The 21902-nt window shown below is 33.8% G+C and overlaps 3 protein-coding genes across 6 annotated transcripts; 1 reads left to right on the forward strand and 2 right to left on the reverse strand.

The window, feature by feature from the left end:
* Positions 1 to 13046: 13046 nt before the first annotated feature.
* On the reverse strand, positions 13047 to 16409 carry Mad1 (Mitotic arrest-deficient 1). 4 transcript variants are annotated; one of them, XM_035877759.2, is made up of 7 exons: positions 16181 to 16409; positions 15420 to 15647; positions 15078 to 15308; positions 14544 to 14983; positions 14002 to 14454; positions 13616 to 13914; positions 13047 to 13533 (listed from the first exon to the last, which is right to left on the reverse strand). In XM_035877759.2, the coding sequence occupies exons 2-7, from the start codon at positions 15564 to 15566 to the stop codon at positions 13181 to 13183; spliced, it is 1923 nt and encodes a 640-aa protein (XP_035733652.1). In that variant the 5' UTR covers positions 15567 to 15647; positions 16181 to 16409; the 3' UTR covers positions 13047 to 13180. The 4 variants fall into 4 exon arrangements, with proteins under 4 accessions (XP_035733652.1, XP_035733630.1, XP_035733633.1 ...); XM_035877737.2 differs by having other exon boundaries at positions 15420 to 15691; XM_035877740.2 differs by lacking the exon at positions 16181 to 16409 and adding an exon at positions 16065 to 16175 and having other exon boundaries at positions 15420 to 15691.
* Positions 16410 to 16586: 177 nt separating this feature from the next.
* LOC118446749 (venom serine carboxypeptidase) lies at positions 16587 to 18876 on the forward strand. Its single transcript, XM_035877774.2, has 2 exons — positions 16587 to 17509; positions 17588 to 18876. Exons 1-2 carry the CDS (start codon positions 17222 to 17224, stop codon positions 18704 to 18706), a joined length of 1407 nt encoding a protein of 468 aa, XP_035733667.1. The 5' UTR covers positions 16587 to 17221; the 3' UTR covers positions 18707 to 18876.
* A 63-nt stretch (positions 18877 to 18939) lies between these two features.
* Ppt2 (palmitoyl-protein thioesterase 2) lies at positions 18940 to 20857 on the reverse strand. Its single transcript, XM_035877787.2, has 4 exons — positions 20624 to 20857; positions 20182 to 20431; positions 19977 to 20095; positions 18940 to 19895 (listed from the first exon to the last, which is right to left on the reverse strand). Exons 1-4 carry the CDS (start codon positions 20777 to 20779, stop codon positions 19548 to 19550), a joined length of 873 nt encoding a protein of 290 aa, XP_035733680.1. The 5' UTR covers positions 20780 to 20857; the 3' UTR covers positions 18940 to 19547.
* Positions 20858 to 21902: the final 1045 nt, after the last annotated feature.

Genomic DNA, 21902 nt, shown 5'->3' on the forward strand with positions numbered 1-21902 from the left:
AGAAATGACAGCGAATATAAAAGAGAGATAGAAAAATTTCCTTTTCGTTTCTCCGAGAAATTATTGTACAATAAATTTCTGCTATATTTCTTATTTTGAAGTATTATTTGCTATATAAAATGAAAATATGTTAATGTTCAGTTGAAATTAGTTTGAAAAGATATTGGAAAAGTAATGCAATATGCAGCCATTCGCTCGGTAATACTTGCATTAAAGATTCTATAATTAGAGTATGCAAGTAATACCGACCCAGGTCTCACTACGTGGAAGTTGCTGCATGTGGAGACCCACGAGCTAACGGTGACTCTACTTTACTCTAAAATCCGCGTACCGCGATACCGATCCCTCATGCCTTCCGCTTCGGATATCTTGGGCATGGGACAAAGCTAACAGGAAGTATCTAGCCTTAGCTACAGGGACTCCACTTACAGAAAGCTTAACCGTTCGACACCCTCCGCCTCAGGCATAACGGATTATTAAGCACATCTGAATTCGTGCATCCGAATTTCGAACAATCAAAGCGCATTAATCGCGTTCGCGACACTCACGTGTGTTATAATTACGTAGATTCTACTGTTCTATCCAAATTCGCGAAGTAATCTAATCGTAATGTCGAAGAAATAAAACGAAGTCCCCGGTAGGACTTTCAATCGCGCTGGCGAACACTTACGTGAGTGTTAGAATAACGGTGACTCTAAGTTGAAATCCGAAGCGCACTCCGAATTTCAACACTAAAGCGAAGTCCATGATAGGACTTTTAATCGCGCCCGGACACCCACGCAAGTGTTCGAAAATCGGTGACTCTACTCTAAATAAACTAATCGAATATTCGAGCAAACAAAACGAAGTCCCCGGTAGGACTTTTAATCGCGCACGCGAACACCCACGCGGGTGTTAGAATAACGATGACTCTAAGTTGAAATCCAAAGTGACATATGCTAACCGGTATTTAGACTTTCCATGATATTTGTCGGGATTTCCGCCCCGCTACCAAACATTAGGATGGTCATAACATCAGCCAGCTATGTACAGCACTACAAGGTAAACCGTTCGCGCACCCCGAATTTCAACACTAAACGAAGTCCATGGTAAGACTTTTAATCGCGCCCGGACACCCACGCAAGTGCTCGGAAAACGGTGACTCTACTCTAAAAAAACGCGTTCGCGAGGTAATCTAATCGAATATTCGAGCAAAAATTTAAACGAAGTCCCCGGTAGGACTTTTAAGTCGCGCCCGCGTTCATTCACGTGAGTGTTAGAAAAACGATGAATCTACTCTAAATTCGCGTTTTCGATACGAGCAGTCAAACGATGTTTAATCGCGCCCGAGAACACCAACGCTTGTGCACGCCGACACGCACGCCAGTGTTCTCCTATCCTGCCCGTAACCGCGTGTAAAAATCGATGAAGAATCGTACCAGGCGATGACGCATTCGACCAGAAATGAACCTATGCCTTGATGACCTATCCTGAAAAAGAAAAAGATAAGGAAAAGATAAGAAAAAGAAAAAGAAAGAGATATTGAATATCGCTGCATGATTACTGGATCATCCCTGAAAAAGAAAAAAAGAAAATTAATAAAAGAAAGATAAGAAAATAGAAGTAGCTCTGCACGCTGCTAAACCAACAGTCCGCTTCATCTCATGGGTCCTACCTAATGCTTAAAAATTAAAATTAATTAGAATATATTAATAACAAACCTAAAAACATAAAAACATAATTAAAAAGAAATAACATAAATAAATATTAAAAAAACCTAATTAAAAGGAGATAACATAATAAAAATCTGAAAAGACATAATAAAAAGAAATAACATATTAATAACACAATTAAAAACATAATTAAAGAAGAAAAATATGGGTAATAAAAGATAGCTGCTGAAAAATAAGAAAATTGAAGTAGCACTGCACGATGCTGAAACCGCTTCATTTCGTGGGTCCTACCTAATGCTTAAAAATTAAAATTAATAAGAATATATTAATAATAAACCTAAAAACATAAAAACATAATTAAAAAGATATAACAAATAAATATTAATGAAACATAATTAAAAAGAAATAACATAATAAAAATCTGAAAAGACATAATAAAAAGAAATAACATATTAACAACATAATTAAAGACATAATTAAAGGAGAAAAATAAGAGATAGAAAAGGAAGCTGCAGAAAGATAAGAAAATAGAAGCAGCTTTACATTATGTTGAGAGAGCAACCCGCACAGAGGCCCACACCCATGTCCCCATCTCATGGGTCCCACCCGAGACTATAAATCATAATTAATAAGTGTATATTAATGACATAGAAAATAGAAACAAGAAAAATATGACTTAAAAAAGAGAGCCCCAGAAAGATAAATGAATAGAAGGAGCTCTACATGATGCTAAGACAGCAACCCGCACAGAGGCCCTCACCCATGGGCCCCTCCCATGGGTCCCACCCGAGATATATAAAAGATAATTAGTGAGAGTAAATAAGAATAAATAGATATGGCAGTGGACATTAAAAGTGTGATAGAAAAATTTCCTTTTCGTTTCTCTGAGAAATTATTGTACAATAGAATTCTGCCATATTTCTCCTTTTGAAGTATTATTAACGCTATAAAATAGATATATGTTAATGTTTAGTTAGTTAGAATTTATTTGAAAAGATATTGGAAAAGTAATGCAATATGCAGCCATTCGCTCAGTAGTACTTGCGTTAAAGAATTTATGAGTATGCAAGTAATACCGACCCAGGTCTCACCACGTGGAGGTTGCTGCATGTGGAGACCCACGGACTGTCGGTGACTCTACTCTAAAATCCGCGTTCCGCGTTACCGATCCGCTATACCTTTCCGCTTCAATGCACTGGCTTCTTAACTAACAGGGTATGCGTAGCTTTAGCTACTGCACACCTCTTACAGATAGCTCCACCATTTGCACCGTCTGCTTCAGACATAACGGATTATTAAGCACATCTGAATTTGTGCTTTCCGAATTTCGAACAAACAAAGCGCACTCCTTAGAAATACTAATCGCGTCGCGACACTCACGTGTGTGTTATAATTACGTAGATTCTACTGTTAAGCCGAAATTCGCGAAGTACCCCCAACGAAATTTTGAAGAAATCAAACGAAGTCCACGGTAGGACCTTTAATCGCGCCCGAACACCCACGCGAATGTTAGGAAAACGATGACTCTACTCTACAATTCGCGTTTTCGATTCGAACAATCAAACGTAATGTAATCGCGCCCGAGAACACCCACGCCTGTGCCCGCCGACACGCGCGCCAGTGTTCTTCCTATCCTTCCCGTATTCACGCGTAAAAATCGAGAATGAATCCAGCCAGGCGACGATGCATCCGTCCACAGATGAACCTATCCCTCGATGACCTATCCTGTAAAAGAAAAAGATAAAGAGGAAATAATATATATATACATATATAAAATACAAATAGAAAATAAATATATATAAATCGATAAGAAACCTAGAAAAAGAAACGAAAAGAGAAGCAGCATGCATCATCCTATGGATCGTACTTAAAGCAACTAAATCATAATTAATAGAATATATTAAAAACATAATTAAGAACATAATCAAAAATATAATTAAAGATATAATTAAAAGCACAATTAAACACATAATTATAAACAAAATTAAAAGGAAATAACATACTAATAACACAATTGAAAACATAATTGAAAAAGAAAAATATGAGATAGAAATGAGAGCCGGAGAAAGAAAAGAGAGCCCCAGAAAGAGAGGAATAGAGAGCCTCAAAAAGATAAGACAAGAGAAACAGTTCTGTATGATGCTGAGACAGCAGCCCGCACAGAAGCCCTCGCCCACAGGCCCCTCCTGTGGGTCCCACCCGAGATATATAAAGGATAATTAATGAGAGTAAATAAGAATAAATAGAAATGACAACGGATATAAAATTGTGATAGAAAAATTTCCTTGTCGTTCCGTAAGAAATTATTGTACAATAAATTCTGTTATATTTCTTCTTTCGAAGAATTATTAGCTATATAAGATGGAAATATATTAATGTTTAGTTGGAATTAGTTTGAAAAGATATTGGAAAAGTAATACAATATGCAGCCATTCGCTCGGTAATACTTGCATTTAAAAGTTTACAATTAAACTTTGCAAGTATTAACGACCCAGGTCTCACTACGTGGAAGTTGCTGCACGTGGAGACCCACGAGCTAACGGTGACTCTACTTTACTCTAAAATCCGCGTACCGCGATACCGATCCCTCATGCCTTCCGCTTCGGATATCTTGGGCATGGGACAAAGCTAACAGGAAGTATCTAGCCTTAGCTACAGGGACTCCACTTACAGAAAGCTTAACCGTTCGACACCCTCCGCCTCAGGCATAACGGATTATTAAGCACATCTGAATTCGTGCATCCGAATTTCGAACAATCAAAGCGCATTAATCGCGTTCGCGACACTCACGTGTGTTATAGTTACGTAGAATCTACTGTTCTATCCAAATTCGCGAAGTAATCTAATCGATATGTCGAAGAAATAAAACGAAGTCCCCGGTAGGACTTTCAATCGCGCTCGCGAACACTTACGTGAGTGTTAGAATAACGGTGACTCTAAGTTGAAATCCGAAGCGCACTCCGAATTTCAACACTAAAGCGAAGTCCATGATAGGACTTTTAATCGCGCCCGGACACCCACGCAAGTGTTCGAAAATCGGTGACTCTACTCTAAATAAACTAATCGAATATTCGAGCAAACAAAACGAAGTCCCCGGTAGGACTTTTAATCGCGCACGCGAACACCCACGCGGGTGTTAGAATAACGATGACTCTAAGTTGAAATCCAAAGTGACATATGCTAACCGGTATTTAGACTTTCCATGATATTTGTCGGGATTTCCGCCCCGCTACCAAACATTAGGATGGTCATAACATCAGCCAGCTATGTACAGCACTACAAGGTAAACCGTTCGCGCACCCCGAATTTCAACACTAAACGAAGTCCATGGTAAGACTTTTAATCGCGCCCGGACACCCACGCAAGTGCTCGGAAAACGGTGACTCTACTCTAAAAAAACGCGTTCGCGAGGTAATCTAATCGAATATTCGAGCAAAAATTTAAACGAAGTCCCCGGTAGGACTTTTAAGTCGCGCCCGCGTTCATTCACGTGAGTGTTAGAAAAACGATGAATCTACTCTAAATTCGCGTTTTCGATACGAGCAGTCAAACGATGTTTAATCGCGCCCGAGAACACCAACGCTTGTGCACGCCGACACGCACGCCAGTGTTCTCCTATCCTGCCCGTAACCGCGTGTAAAAATTGATGAAGAATCGTACCAGGCGATGACGCATTCGACCAGAAATGAACCTATGCCTTGATGACCTATCCTGAAAAAGAAAAAGATAAGGAAAAAATAAGAAAAAGAAAAAGAAAGAGATATTGAATATCGCTGCATGATTACTGGATCATCCCTGAAAAAGAAAAAAAGAAAATTAATAAAAGAAAGATAAGAAAATAGAAGTAGCTCTGCACGCTGCTAAACCAACAGTCCGCTTCATCTCATGGGTCCTACCTAATGCTTAAAAATTAAAATTAATTAGAATATATTAATAACAAACCTAAAAACATAAAAACATAATTAAAAAGAAATAACATAAATAAATATTAAAAAAACCTAATTAAAAGGAGATAACATAAGAAAACATAATAAAAATCTGAAAAGACATAATAAAAAGAAATAACATATTAATAACACAATTAAAAACATAATTAAAGAAGAAAAATATGGGTAATAAAAGATAGCTGCTGAAAAATAAGAAAATTGAAGTAGCTCTGCATGCTGCTGAAACAACAGTCCGCTTCATCTAATGGTTCCTACCTAAAACCTGTAAATCATAATTAATAAGTATATATTAAAAAGATAATTAAAACCATAAAAACATAATTAAGAAGATATAACATAATAAAAATCTGAAAAGACATAATGAAAAGAAATAACATATTAATAAAATAATTAAAAACATAATTAAATAAGATAAATATGAAATAGAAAAGAGAGCCCCAAAAAGTGAAGAAAAGAAAAGAAAAGAGAAGCAGCCCTACACGATGCTAAGAGAACAACCCGCACAGAGGCCCACACCCATGTCCCCATCCCATGGGTCCCACCCGAGACTTATAAATCATAATTAATAGGAGCAAATAACAATGAAAAATGTGAAATAGAAAAGAGTGTCCCAAAAAGAGAAGAAAAGGGGAGCATCTCTATAAGATGCTGAGAAAGCAACCCGCACAGAGGCCCACACCCATGTCTCCATCCCATGGGTCCCACCCGAGATATATATAGAGGATAATTAATGACAGTAAATAAGAAAAAATAGAAATGACAGTAATTATACGAACGATAAAATGCTGAATTTAATTTGATTAAACTTAAAAAAAATAAAAGATTAATTAAAAAGAAATGAAATATTCTGAACACAGATATAAATAAATATTATTCTCTCTGAAATAAATATTATATTTATTAATCGATAATATACGATAATATATATACATGTTGTCTATAACGTTGCTAAGAATATCCTATTGTTTAAATATTAATTAATTATTCCCTCATGTGTTCGCGATCGCACGACCCGGACTTAGCTGAAAAGAACTAAGAAAAGAAAAAAGAATTAGTATATATGTATATTAATTATACGAACGATAAGATGCTAAATTTATTTTGATTAAACTTATGAAGAATAAACGATTAATATAAATAAATATTATTCTCTCTGAAAGAAATATTATTATATCTATTAATCGATATATGACAATACATGTATATGATTTTTATAACGTTGTAAAGAATATCTTATTGTTTAAATATTAATTAATTATACTTTACATATATCGTACATTGTTTAAATGTTAAGATAATCCTATTTATTAATTATTCTTTCTCGTGTTCGCGATCTCATGACTTAGACCTAGCTGAAAAGAAATAAGGAAAAAGAAAGAATATGTATATATGTATATTAATTATACGAACGATAAAATTCGGAATTTAATTTAATTAAACTTAAAAGCTAAGAAAAAAAAATATTTATTAAAAAAGAATGAAAAATTTTGAATACTGATCTAAAGAAATATTATTTTACTTTTACTTTTCATAGATATGCGATTTTAATATAGAACTCGATTTTATTAAAATAAAATTATGAATTGAATTGAACTTTAGAAAAGAAAAAATGTGCTAAATTTATCAATCGACTTTAACGTAAAATTTAATTTTATTAAACTAGAATTATAAATTCAATTAAGTTTAAAAAAAAAGTTTAATATTAAAAAGGCATAAAATATGAAATAATCCTATTCGCGTACGCGTGGCAATGTGGGAATATTATTTACGGAAAATTACTCCTTCTCAGTTTTTTAAATTTACACTCCTACACCCATCACCATAAGAGCATTTTGAGTGACAACATGGTAAAATTAAAATACTAATATAGTAAAACTAACAGCCATTCTCGAAAGTCCCTAGTGAACCTTCGAAAATAACTCAATAGCCTAATAGTTGTCCTCTTGAGCCACATGTTGTCTTCGGCATATAGCTTCTTTTTTGCTTCGTGCCTCAACCTAATCGATTATCACTCTAAAACTGTAACGACAAAATTTGATTCCAAATTCTAAGATATGAAAGAAAACCCTAATACAACCCTAACGAATCTGAAAACTTATTATTATTCTTTCGAAAGATACTTTTTCGCTGCGTGGGAGAAATTAGATATTAATTATAAAAAAATTAGAAATTAGATAATAGTATATTAATTGCTGAAAATCCTGAGCTAAAAAATAATTAATTTATCATCTAGGCTTACGTACTACGTCTCTTTATTTTTTAGCAATCATTCTACTCGATTTTTCTCTTTCAAAACCAATGAGTCTCTATCGAGACTTTTTTGTATCAATTTAAATTGATTAAATATTTAATTAATAATTATTTAAAAATATAAAGCAAACCCTTGGACGTTCCTTCTTACAAACGAATATTTTAATTATTGTAATAAAATCATACACAGTTTCGTTTGTAATCCTGAGACTATCCATCGCGAGTGTCTTCTTACTCGTTCCATATTAGAACTTATAAATATCGATTCTTTACTTATTTCCGCGCGAGTAAAATATTTAAAAATGTATTAAAATATTCAAAATTTCAAATAATTATAAACGCGTTTGAGCAAGAAGACTCTATCCTGATCTAATAAATAAATGAAAAAATAAGAAACCATTCACGAGTAAATCTCCGAAGAAATTTACTCGTGGTCACTCAATGCTCTTCTACTAATTAATTACAACCAATCACCCGTGCCGATTCGGACCTTTCGTCCTCGACATGATTGAGTGATTGGAGGGACTTAAAAATTCACTCACTACTTAAGAAGTTCTGCGATGGCTCCAAAACACTCGTTCAAATTGAAATTGAAAGTGAACGATTCGTATGTGGTTGAAAATTAGGTAGCTCGACATCGAAGTTGATCAAAAATTTCTTCAATGATGCACTGACTTTATATCGCGATAGTTATTTTTTAAAGAACGGTCACTGAATTTACTTCGCGAAACTATACTGTCTTTTATAAATACAGCCTATGCGACTGTTAAAAAATTAATAAAGTTTGCGAACAAACACTGACCCTAACGACTGCATTGCACGCAGACGTTGCAAAAACTTTTGCTTTTTAAATCGCGAAACGTGAACGAACGAACACTGCTTCTACTTCGCGATATTCATATTTAAGAGATACAAATATTCGATTACAACATTGGTTCCCAAGCGATTGCAATGACGTTCTGAAAAAACAAAATAAAAACAAAATTATTAATATCATCGTTATAATAACAAATTGTATAAATTATTGAAGAAACGTAAGATATAAAAATATATTTACATTAATATTCGTTGATACTTGCAGCGTAGATATCCTGAGACACTTTAGATGCTTCCTCGTCAAAAGAAAAAGGAGAAATGATTCGGTAATCGAGATTTGGAATTTTTAATGTTTAAATAAATGCACTATTGTTTAAATATTACTCTATTCTATCCCGCGTGCAATAAAAATCATTTAAATAATTATGAAATTACCGAAAATATTAATTTATAAGCTTTAGCGTTTAGAAAAGTGAATCGCGATGTGCACAGATCGAAGGGCAAGAGAAAACTAACTCGCGAACTGTCAAAGTCGTGAAAAAGTGCGTTTATGTTTATATTAGACGAGGCAACTACTCCGAAATTAAAATTTTAAAGTAATAGAAGTTGATACTGAAATTATTTTAAGTCCCGCGCGCGATTCAGACTTTTTAATGTTTAAATAAATGCACTATTGTTTAAATATTACTCTATTCTATCCCGCGTGCAACAAAAATCGTTTAAGTAATTATGAAATTACCGAAAATATTAATTTATAAGCTTTAGCGTTTAGAAAAGTGAATCGCGATGTGCACAGATCGAAGGGCAAGAGAAAACTAACTCGCGAACTTTCAAAGTCGTGAAAAAGAGCGTTTATGTTTATATTACACGAGGCAACAACTCCGAAATTTATATTTTAAAGCAATAGAAATTTATATTAAAATTATTTTGAGTCCTGCGCGCGATTCAGACTTTTAACTGTTTAAATAAATTTACTATTGTTTAAATATTACTCTATTCTATCCCGCGTGCAATAAAAATCGTTTAAATAATTACAAAATTATCAATAATACTAATTTATAAACTTTAGCGTTAAGAAAAGTTAATCGCGTTGTGCACAGATCGGAGAGCAATATGATACTAACTCGTGAACTGTCAAAGTCGTGAAAAAGTGCGTTTATGTTTATATTACACGAGGCAACAACTCCGAAATTTATATTTTAAAGCAATAGAAATTTATATTAAAATTATTTTGAGTCCTGCGCGCGATTCAGACTTTTAACTGTTTAAATAAATTTACTATTGTTTAAATATTACTCTATTCTATCCCGCGTGCAATAAAAATCGTTTAAATAATTATAAAATTATCGATAATATTAATTTATAAGCTTTAGCGTTAAGAAAAGTTAATCGCGTTGTGCACAGATCGGAGAGCAATAAGATACTAACTCGCGAACTGTCAAAGTCGTGAAAAAGTGCGTTTATGTTTATATTACACAAGGCAACAACTCCGAAATTTATATTTTAAAGCAATAGAAATTTATATTAAAATTATTTTGAGTCCCACGCGCGATTCAGACTTTTAACTGATTAAATAAATTTACTATTGTTTAAATATTACTCTATTCTATCCCGCGTGCAATAAAAATCGTTTAAATAATTATAAAATTATCAATAATACTAATTTATAAACTTTAGCGTTAAGAAAAGTTAATCGCGTTGTGCACAGATCGGAGAGCATTACGAAACTAACTCGCGAACTGTCAAAATCGTGAAAAAGTGCGTTTATGTTTATATTTCACGAGGCTACTACTCCGAAATTTATATTTTAAAGCAATAGAAATTTATATTAAAATTATTTTGAGTCCCGCGCGCGATTCAGTCTTTTAACTGTTTAAATAAATTTACTATTGTTTAAATATTACTCTATTCTATCCCGCGCGCAATAAAAATCGTTTAAATAATTATAAAATTATCAATAATACTAATTTATAAACTTTAGCGTTAAGAAAAGTTAATCGCGTTGTGCACAGGTCGGAGAGCAATACGAAACTAACTCGCGAACTGTCAAAGTCGTGAAAAAGTGCGTTTATGTTTATATTTCAGGAGGCTACTACTCCGAAATTTATATTTTAAAGCAATAGAAATTTATATTAAAATTATTTTGAGTCCCGCGCGCGATTCAGTCTTTTAACTGTTTAAATAAATTTACTATTGTTTAAATATTACTCTATTCTATCCCGCGCGCAATAAAAATCGTTTAAATAATTATAAAATTATCAATAATACTAATTTATAAACTTTAGCGTTAAGAAAAGTTAATCGCGTTGTGCACAGGTCGGAGAGCAATACGAAACTAACTCGCGAACTGTCAAAGTCGTGAAAAAGTGCGTTTATGTTTATATTTCACGAGGCTACTACTCCGAAATTTATATTTTAAAGCAATAGAAATTTATATTAAAATTATTTTGAGTCCCGCGCGCGATTCAGTCTTTTAACTGTTTAAATAAATTTACTATTGTTTAAATATTACTCTATTCTATCCCGCGTGCAATAAAAATCGTTTAAATAATTACAAAATTATAAATAATACTAATTTATAAACTTTAGCGTTAAGAAAAGTTAATCGCGTTGTGCACAGATCGGAGAGCAATACGATACTAACTCGCGAACTGTCAAAGTCGTGAAAAAGTGCGTTTATGTTTATATTTCAGGAGGCTACTACTCCGAAATTTATATTTTAAAGCAATAGAAATTTATATTAAAATTATTTTGAGTCCCGCGCGCGATTCAGACTTTTAACTGTTTAAATAAATTTACTATTGTTTAAATATTACTCTATTCTATCCCGCGTGCAATAAAAATCGTTTAAATAATTATAAAATTATCGATAATATTAATTTATAAGCTTTAGCGTTAAGAAAAGTTAATCGCGTTGTGCACAGGTCGGAGAGCAATACGAATCTAACTCGCGAACTGTCAAAGTCGTGAAAAAGTGCGTTTATGTTTATATTTCACGAGGCTACTACTCCGAAATTTATATTTTAAAGCAATAGAAATTTATATTAAAATTATTTTGAGTCCTGCGCGCGATTCAGACTTTTAACTGATTAAATAAATTTACTATTGTTTAAATATTACTCTATTCTATCCCGCGTGCAATAAAAATCGTTTAAATAATTACAAAATTATCAATAATACTAATTTATAAACTTTAGCGTTAAGAAAAGTTAATCGCGTTGTGCACAGATCGGAGAGCAATACGATACTAACTCGCGAACTGTCAAAGTCGTGAAAAAGTGCGTTTATGTTTATATTTCACGAGGCTACTACTCCGAAATTTATATTTTAAAGCAATAGAAATTTATATTAAAATTATTTTGAGTCCCGCGCGCGATTCTGACTTTTAACTGTTTAAATAAATTTACTATTGTTTAAATATTACTCTATTCTATCCCGCGCGCAATAAAAATCGTTTAAATAATTATAAAATTATCAATAATACTAATTTATAAACTTTAGCGTTAAGAAAAGTTAATCGCGTTGTGCACAGGTCGGAGAGCAATACGAAACTAACTCGCGAACTGTCAAAGTCGTGAAAAAGTGCGTTTATGTTTATATTTCACGAGGCTACTACTCCGGAATTAAAATTTAAAAGTAATAGAAGTTTATAATAAAATTATTTTGAATCCTGCGGGCGATTCAGACTTTTAAATGTTTAAATAAATGTAGTATTGTTTAAACATTAAATTTTTGTAGACCGCACAGATTGGAGATATTAGAAATGATTGAAAAATTATCGAAAGTATTAATTTAAAAATTTTCACATTTAGAAAGAGTGAGAGGGAGAGAGATTGAGAGAGAGAGAGAGAGAGAGAGAGAGAGAGAGAGAGAGAGAGAGAGAGAGTTTCGTTCACGCGCCGCGAGAGGAAAAGAAAATCAACTCAGTGAAACGTCAAAAAGACACGTTTATAAATTGTCTTACACAAGGCCAACTATCCGTAGATCCTATAAAAATTTTTAAGTATTAAGATTTTAAATTGAAATTAAATTTCATGTTTCTCGCGCGGTTCGATCTTCATAATGTATGTATTGATTGTATTATTGTTCAAATATTAGTTTATTATACTTTGAAAACTGTTGAAATAATTCTAAAAAATTATTTATAAGCTTTAACGATTAAAAGGAATAAGTTTCCATGTTGACACATAAAGCATATAATTTAAATTAACTCTAAGAACGGATGAATAATTTTTAAGTGTTCTCTTATATAAGATCAATTATTATCTTAGATATAGCAAAACTTTGACGTGTTCCACTTATCTCGTAAATACACCAATTCAACTTTATTGTCATCATAAAGCCACTTGGATGTAATAGAATGAGAAATTATTAATTCGCATTTATGGTGAGGATCCATTTATAAAGTATTACACAAAGTGTTGCAATATACTTGAAATCCATAAAAATGAATGAGTGTTTATACAATAAGTATTTATGTATTAAGTAAATTAAGATTATATGATATAAATAAAATTAATTCATGACATTTGTCATCGTTTGCTGAGAAAAGAGTTCCGATTGCACTGCGTTAAGGAACATGGGAACGCTGTGTTGTCTCTGTAAATGACGCTCGATCAAAGTACCAAGAGTCGCGGAGAAAGCAGTTTCCATTAGATCAACCCCTTCCTCGCCAACGTGAAAGAAGAGAAAATCATCTGGCGATTCGGCGTATTGACTGGACAATTTGTAACGTCCCTCTTGAGTCCTGTCGACTCTCCAACCAAATAATCGATAACACGCTTGCCTGTATTCTTGAGATGACGCTTTAAAGGCTTCTTTGAGACGAGCTATCTTTATCTCATTAGTTTGCTTGAGTTCAGCAATTTCTAAATAAGACAATAATTACATATTAAATGATACCTATACGTTTAATGTGGATTGATAATTGATAATAGAATAATTTTTTACCTTGTATTTGTAACGGAGACACTACCGTTCCTGCACCGCCCGCAGCGACTTTAGCTCTAAGTTCTTCAAGCTCACGTAATAAGGCCTTTTGCTTTTCCTCGGCTTGCTGTTCCGCTATTGCAGCAGGATTCATGGTAAAGTGTAATACCCTGGCATTACTGTTAAAATCGCCTTTCAAAGCTCGATGTTCTATTTCTCCTTTTAACCTTATGATCTCCTCTCTTAACTCGTTGCATTCCTCCTTTTGATTATTACCTTCTACAGATTCCAGATCCGCTTCTAACTTGGCAATCAAGTCCCTTAATTAAACATAAAATTAATATATTATTTTATTTACTCCTATTCCTATTGGCGTTCTATGGATCGAATTATATTATCTCGAATACCTGTATCCTTCTATAGTACGTTCTAATGCAGGAACTCTTTCAAGCATCGCATTGCTACTGTCGACGGTCATTTCTTTTTCATACAAATCCAATTGCTGCCTGTAACTGTCTCTTTCTCTTGTGACAAGCATCATTTTCTTTTGTAATCTGGTAACTAACTTATTCAATTTTTCTTTCGACGATGTCACGTCTACGGCCAATTGTTTAGCCTGCTCATAATTCTTAGACAAATTTTGACATTCCCTTTGTATCGCATCCAGCTTGGATTTCAGCTGACCTTCTTCTGCCATTAAAACTGCTTCCGCTTGTTGAAGTCGATTTAATTCACGTTTTAACGTAGATGGTCCACCATTGATCCCTATAGATTCGTATTCCGAAAGGCGAAGCAATAATTCGGATCGTTTCGTTTCAAGCATCGCAACTTGCTGCTCAATTTTCTCGGTATGCTCCAGCCTGTAGCGTACATTAGAAAAATGTATTAAAGGGAAGATAAATGACTTTTCAATAAAATTAATAAACCAACATTTGTTCAAGATCGATACCTTTTAGTTATACTAGCCATTTGTTCCTCTAAAAGTAATTTTCCTCTAACTGATTCCCTTAAAACTGTTATCGTATCCCTAGCAATATTCAATTCTTTTTCCAAATCGCTCGCTTTTGCTGCTCTTGCAACTAATTGTTTACCCTCCTCCCAGAGTGCCTTTTCCGACTCCAACTTCTCCATTTTAATCTTCAAGTTTTGAAGTTCTACATTTTGCAACTCATAATCTTTCTGAGACGTCCTACATTCCTTCAATTTTTCTTCCAATTGAGCTATTCTATCTTCGGCAGCTTGTAACTTTAATTGAGCATCCGCTTGAGCCATGTCGTCTTTTGGCGGAGCAGTAGTTTTCTCTTGTGCAGGCGCATTTCTAAGATTCTCCAAAAGTTTTGCATTTTCATTCAATAGCGTTACAGTTTTTTGTTCTAAATTTACCTTTACCTAATCGTTAAAAAAGTATAGAAAGATAGAGGCAACATATATTGTGATTATATTTGAAAAGAATAACGACTTAATCCTAAACTTTAGACTTTACCTGAAATAATTCTTTTTCTGATACGGCTTGTGCTTCGCGTGCTTCTTGAATGGTTCTTCTGGCAACGTCTAATCTCACCTCCAATTGCTTAATCGTCTGCTTTTCTTGTTCTACTTGCATTTCTAAAAGGCTTTTTTCTTTTTCAAATACCTCTTCCATTTGCCTTCGTATTTTATGAAGTTGCTGAACTGCCGCCTCTTGATGCGACAATCTTGTTTTTAAAGAAACTACCTATAGAGATAGATAGATTCCAATAACAATGTTTCAATATTTATTGAAATCTAAATTTATCTAATATATAATTATAATTATATGACATATATAATAATTAATAATAATTACTTCTCCTTTCAATCTTCTCCATTCCCATGAACTACCAGGCACAGGATCATTCTCGCTTTTATTCGGAATAACGGGATTAACGACAGCTGTATCATCCAGTTTTTGACGTTTCGGTGAAATACTGCATGCATCGCTATTATTAAACATCGGTGGATTATACGCTGTACCCGAAAGACGTACGGAAACTCCACTATTCCGGCGATAAGCTTCTGATCCAGATCGAAGGTCCTTAATCATTTTTATAACACTTGTAGGATCCTTGTCATCCATCTCTACATACATATATATATATATATATATATATATATATATACACACATATATATTTACATATATATATACATATATATATATATATGTATATATATACACGTATATAATATTTAATCGAAAACTCGATACTTTACTCGTATTCTTCCTTTACAATCATAAAATATTGCCGATCGCTAATATTTCCTAACCTAACTTTAACAGAATTTAAACTTTGCGTTATCCCAAAACGGATAAATATATTTTGTATCCTTTACTACAACAATTATTGCAAAATTATAAAACGCACAACTTCATGAATGTATAAAAACGGGCTATACCGTCATCTGGCGTTGGTCGCAACGTAATGACTTTTGAAAATCAATATACACTTACTACTATTCTTAACTATAGAAATTTTTGAGACTGTTTGTAAAATCGAATTCTTTTCCAATCACTGAGAAATAAAACTTCATTTTCGTCATGTATAGGTGTTCTTCTTGTATACTCACCTTGGGGAACAAATACAGGTTATTCGTATCGATACAATTTGATTGAAAGTTAAAAAAAAAAAAAGAGCAAAGTACTTTCTTTTTTTTTTTTTATATATATATATATACGTAACGTCAGTTGTCGCTGCAACAATACGCGCGAGTTTCGCCGTTTTGATTGATTTCAGAAAAGCAAAATGTACGCGCTCGAACAGATATTATATATATACGCCTCCATTTCTTTTTTCTCTTTCTTACGACTGCGCGTGATAAACTATTAAAATATTGTGGCAACCTCGTTGCGACTGTTACGCCTCCTCCGGCAAGATACATAACTAACACGCCTCGGCGCCAGCAAACGCACACGTGGGAAAGCAACGATAATAAAGTGAGAGACAACAAAGGAGACAAGGAAGAAAAAAGAAATCATTTTTTGATTTCTCTCGAGACCACAGCCATAGTTGCTTAGACTGACCGTCTGATTAAAAAACTGACATAGTTAAATAAATATGTCACAATTATTACTTGATGTGCAAAGTTTCTTTCTACACGGCGGACTGTCACAACGAATGTATTTTTATTATTTGCGCCCTCTGTCAATCGTATCGTGTACATGAGAAAATGTCACAACACTTGATGAACATCTTTTGTGGATTGATCATATGTCTTCACGTTGAAACGCGCGACAATAAGATATTAAAAGGTTGTAAAAATACACATGTATATTTTTGACGAAAATGTATCGACGCCATTACGATCATCGAGGTAGGATCGTCGGTTTCGCCATTAAAATACAAGTATTTCGCCGACAATAATAACATATCGGCAATCGATTGTAAATATCGAGGGTTCCTTTAATTTTATATTTAAATGACGAAAACATAGAGGGAGCGAGGATAGTATACGTTCCAAATTAAGAAGTATGTAAATACGAAAAAATATGTATTTAGATTTAATACGTAGTAAGAGTTAAATCGAAAAAGAATCGGAAACTATTCCGTAAAGTTCATTTTACGCGAACAAACGCCCGTATATTCGTAAAAAGCTGAACGAGTCGAAATAATGACCAAGCTATTACGTTTGTTTGTCTTCTTTGCATTCGTAACAGCGAACACCCATGGATTTACAAACATTTATCCAAAATTGAAGAACTATGTTCTTAATAAAAATGTAGACGTGGGCGAGGCTCTTTTTCTAACACCACTTATTGAAACTGGAAAGATCGACGAAGCTCGAAAGAAAGCTATTGTTGAGCACAAGGAGATAGGTGCGGTTAGCAGTTACTCCGGATACTTTACAGTGAATAAGGAATACAATTCTAATTTATTCTTCTGGTTCTTCCCGGCAGAGGTGAGTTAAGCAATTGACAATAGTAAAACTGGAAAGAAAAACAATATCCTTTAATTTTCATTATTTTTTATCGTTCAGCATAATCCAAAGGATGCACCAGTGGTATTGTGGTTACAAGGTGGTCCAGGAGCAACATCCTTATTTGGTCTATTCATGGAGAATGGACCATTTTTCGTTACTTCGAATATAACGCTCGCACCGCGTAAATATTCCTGGAGTATTTCTCATAACTTAATTTACATTGACAATCCGGTTGGGACTGGATATAGTTTCACTAAAAACGATAAAGGTTATGCCAGTAATGAAACTCAAGTTGGAAGGGACATTCATAACGCTTTAGTACAGTTCTTTAAACTTTTCCCAGAGCTTCAGAAGAATGACTTTTTTGTTACTGGGGAATCATATGGCGGCAAATATGTACCTGCTGTTTCTCATGCCATCAAAGATTATAATATTAAGGCAGAAATTAAAATAAATTTAAAGGGTTTGGCGATAGGAAATGGATTTACAGATCCGGAACACCAACTTTTATATGGCGATTACTTATATCAACTTGGTATAATAGATTTAAATGGGAAGAACTTGTTCCAGCAATACGAGAAGAAAACATGCAATTTAATCGAGCAAAAGAAATATGTAGATGCTTTTGAATTGTTTAACACATTAGTCTTCGGTGATAACGGTTTTCCGTCTCTCTTTACGAATATAACTGGTTTTAATTATTACTTTAATTATTTACGGACAAAAGATACTAACGAATCCCAATGGATGTCAGAGTGGGTGCAGAGGGAGGACGTTAGGCGTGCGATACATGTAGGCAATTGTTCCTTTAATCTTGAAACTAAAAACGTTGAAGATCATTTGAAAGGAGATATCATGCAGTCTTTAGCTGTATTAATATCAGATTTGGTACAACATTATAGGGTACTTATTTATAATGGTCAACTTGATATTATTGTAGCATATCCGCTCACTGTTAATTATCTGCAAAATTTGAAATGGCCTGGCGCAAAGAAATATAAAATTGTCGGTCGTAAACAATGGTGGGTTCAAGACGAGTTGGCTGGTTATACAAAGTCTGTCGATAATTTAACCGAAGTTCTTGTGCGAAATGCAGGCCATATGGTCCCTTATGATCAACCTCGTTGGGCTCTTGATCTTATTACTCGTTTCACGCATAATAAAAAATTCAAATAAGCTGCGATATAATGCCAAACCTATGTGATACTCATTGTTAGAGGCATTGAGGCTATTTTTATTACTTTTCGTATAACAATGTATAGATTTATAAATAGATGGTAGAGGAAAACAGTTGAAAAGAAACAAATGTATAGAAACCAGAATAAAGTTATTATGTTAAACGCAGAGATGATAAATTTAAATTTCTGATAGTTGCAATAATCATTAACTTTTATTATTCCATAGCTTTGTACATAAACATATTTATCAAAGTTCCGTATATATATATAAAGAAGAAAAAGAAAAAGAAAAAGTTCAGAATTGTCAAGACATGCGAGCTTTAACAAATTGTTTGAGATATCATAAACTTACATCTTCCATTTTGATCATTTTTTATATACACGTTTTATAATATGGCAGAAATATATAAAAAGTAGGAGCTTTTATTTGTAATAAAACGTATAAATGTGCACGATATGTTTGTGTGTGTGTGTGTGTGCGCGCGTGTGTGTGTGCGCATATATACATATATGTATATATCTGTATGTATGTTTGTATGTATACATGCATGCATGCATGCACGCACGTACGTATGAATATATTACGCATGAATATCAGTCGCGGTGAAATGCATTGCACCATTTACTTAAAGATAATTGTAAATTCTCTTAGATTAGTTCCAATTCAGGATCGCTTTACTTCGATATTGATAAATATAAACTTAACAAAATTTAATTAGTTCTTTGGGAACTATATATCATATGAATGATTTGATAGCTTATTATTTACTAGCTATAATAATATAATTGATTATATAAATTATCGTTTATTAATTCAACTTCATTCGAGATCATTTTCTTTAATCTAAATATGGCAACAGAAATTCATCTACTATTGATATATTTTTGTGCCATCCGTAATGAGGTACTCCTGGCACAGTAATAATATCCAATTTTCCCTGTTCATCTAGAATTTTCAGACCAATGAGATCGTCCTGATAAATAGATCTATCGCGCAATTCTAAAACAGTTTCATTCTTATCGTAGTATCCAAATTGACTGCTTTGCCACGGACTAATGACACCATCGTCAGGACCACCGATCAGTATCATACGGTTTAATTTTGCAAGGCCCGATTTGAAGACTGTTTTATTGGCTTTCTCATTATTCACGTATGGTAAAAATTTACTGTACCTAAAGTATAACTCCTAAGATAATGGTAATAATTTTGATTAGACATAATGCATGTAGAATGCACTCAAGTTGAAAAGTAAAGAGAAGAAAGAAACCTGATGGTGCGGATCATTCCAATAATTTCCAACGCTTGTGAGTTGTCCAACTTTGGAATAAAACAATTCATAGGCCGTTTCGCATACCAAATTTGGAAAGAACAAATGCAGGAAACGGGCTATGAGAGGATATATTGAATCGATTAATATCGCAATAGTTGACATTTTTTCTTGAATATATATGGAATAATATCATCTGCCTTACTTCCGTACTGTCCTGCTTGAGGCGAACTTAAGGAAATAAAATTCCTTACATTATGTTCAGGAAATCTTTGTAAAATGGCTCTGGCAAGTAAACCTCCCTGACTATAGCCTATCAAATTTATTCCTTCGGGAAAAGCTGCACCTATAGATATAACATCCATTCCTATTTCCTCTACTTGTCGCCACATGGGTTGTAAGCTTTCCCAACCAGCATACCTAACGGTATTATAAACCTGACTTCCAGGATGCATCTATGAGGATAATTTAAAGATCAATTTAATTAAAAATCAAAATTATTATTGTATCATCATAAATGTTCCGTTGAAAGATTTTCAAACATTGGACAATGGGTCAAAAATACCTGTTCGCGTTCATAGCTATTAACCCATTATTATAGCGACATCTAGAACATAATCTTTATATTATTCTTTCGTACAACTTACCTCTTCTATTCTATTACTGATAAGCTCCATGCTATCACTACCTGTAAGTACCCCATGGATTATTACCACGGCGTGATAGGATTTAGCACCATTACCGCATAATATTAGCGTTGATAGGAAAATATTCAAGGGCCAGAGATATCGTACAATCGCCATGTTTTAATATATTAAATGATACTTCCCGAGCGAGTGAGAATGTACCTTTTGAACTTGCAGTAGCGCCAAGTTAAACGAAAAAAGCGGTTGAATTGCATAACACGCATTCAAGTGCAATTTGTTTGGTTTGATATCGATAACGACGTAATCCTATTTATCGATATAAATGAATTATCAACGTCGGATAATTGAATTTTCGTACGACATAAATCGTACGATGATAAGTGTTAATAAGTAGCAAAAGTAAAAGTTTTTTTACCATATTCAATTTCTCGCGCACATTTTTCTTAAAAAAAAGTCGATCTTTTCGAAGACCAAAAGAAAAATATAACGATCTTCTTCCATTAATTTGTTCGACGAATGAACAAAATGATTCTACATAGCAATAATATCTTTTGACCTTATCGAATCTAATAGGAATCGCTGTCTATGCGTATGTTAAAGTTTATACAGGAAGATAACAATAATAAGATATCTACGGAGATTTTAATCGACATAAGAAGTAAATATTTAATCGTATCGAGGAATAAATATGTCAAAAGGGTGAATCTCCCGTTGACCGTTGTTAGTATACCAAGGCATATCGTATGCCTCGGTATGTGAATTATGAGAGTACATTCGCTATCAACAGCGATATCATCGATCGCTTTTGCTCGGCTTTCAACGGTTTACGATGAACGGGAGAAAAGAAGGGAAAAATAGAGAAAGATAGACGCGCCGACATCCAAAGGAATCCAATTGCATACGGCAGTAGTGCGTTGGCGAATGTAGCGAGTCAGTCGCACCCTAATATTGTACTTATGGGAGAGTTTGTATGGTAGGTGGCGGGGCACGTGGCGTTTCCCGTGCTCTGTCTGACCATAGATCACTCCGCTCTGACATCAACCCCCGCTTCGTGCTGAACCTCGTGCTGGAGTAGCGCGACGTCGAGCGCATTGTTTCGAACGGCGTCATCCACGGCGATTATCATCAGGCTTTTGCCCTTCGAACAACAACCCCTTTTCTCTCATAATGCTCGATCCTCCCTCCTTTCACCCTCCTTCGCGTCAGCCGCCTCTTTTCATAAACAGGAGAATATTATCAGCTATTTGTAAGAATCTTTCTGTCATTCATAAAAGAATGA

The sequence above is a fragment of the Vespa mandarinia genome, chromosome 8, assembly GCF_050613455.1.
Source record: "Vespa mandarinia isolate Hongniang chromosome 8, ASM5061345v1, whole genome shotgun sequence".
In the NCBI taxonomy this organism is placed as follows: Eukaryota; Metazoa; Arthropoda; class Insecta; order Hymenoptera; family Vespidae; genus Vespa; species Vespa mandarinia.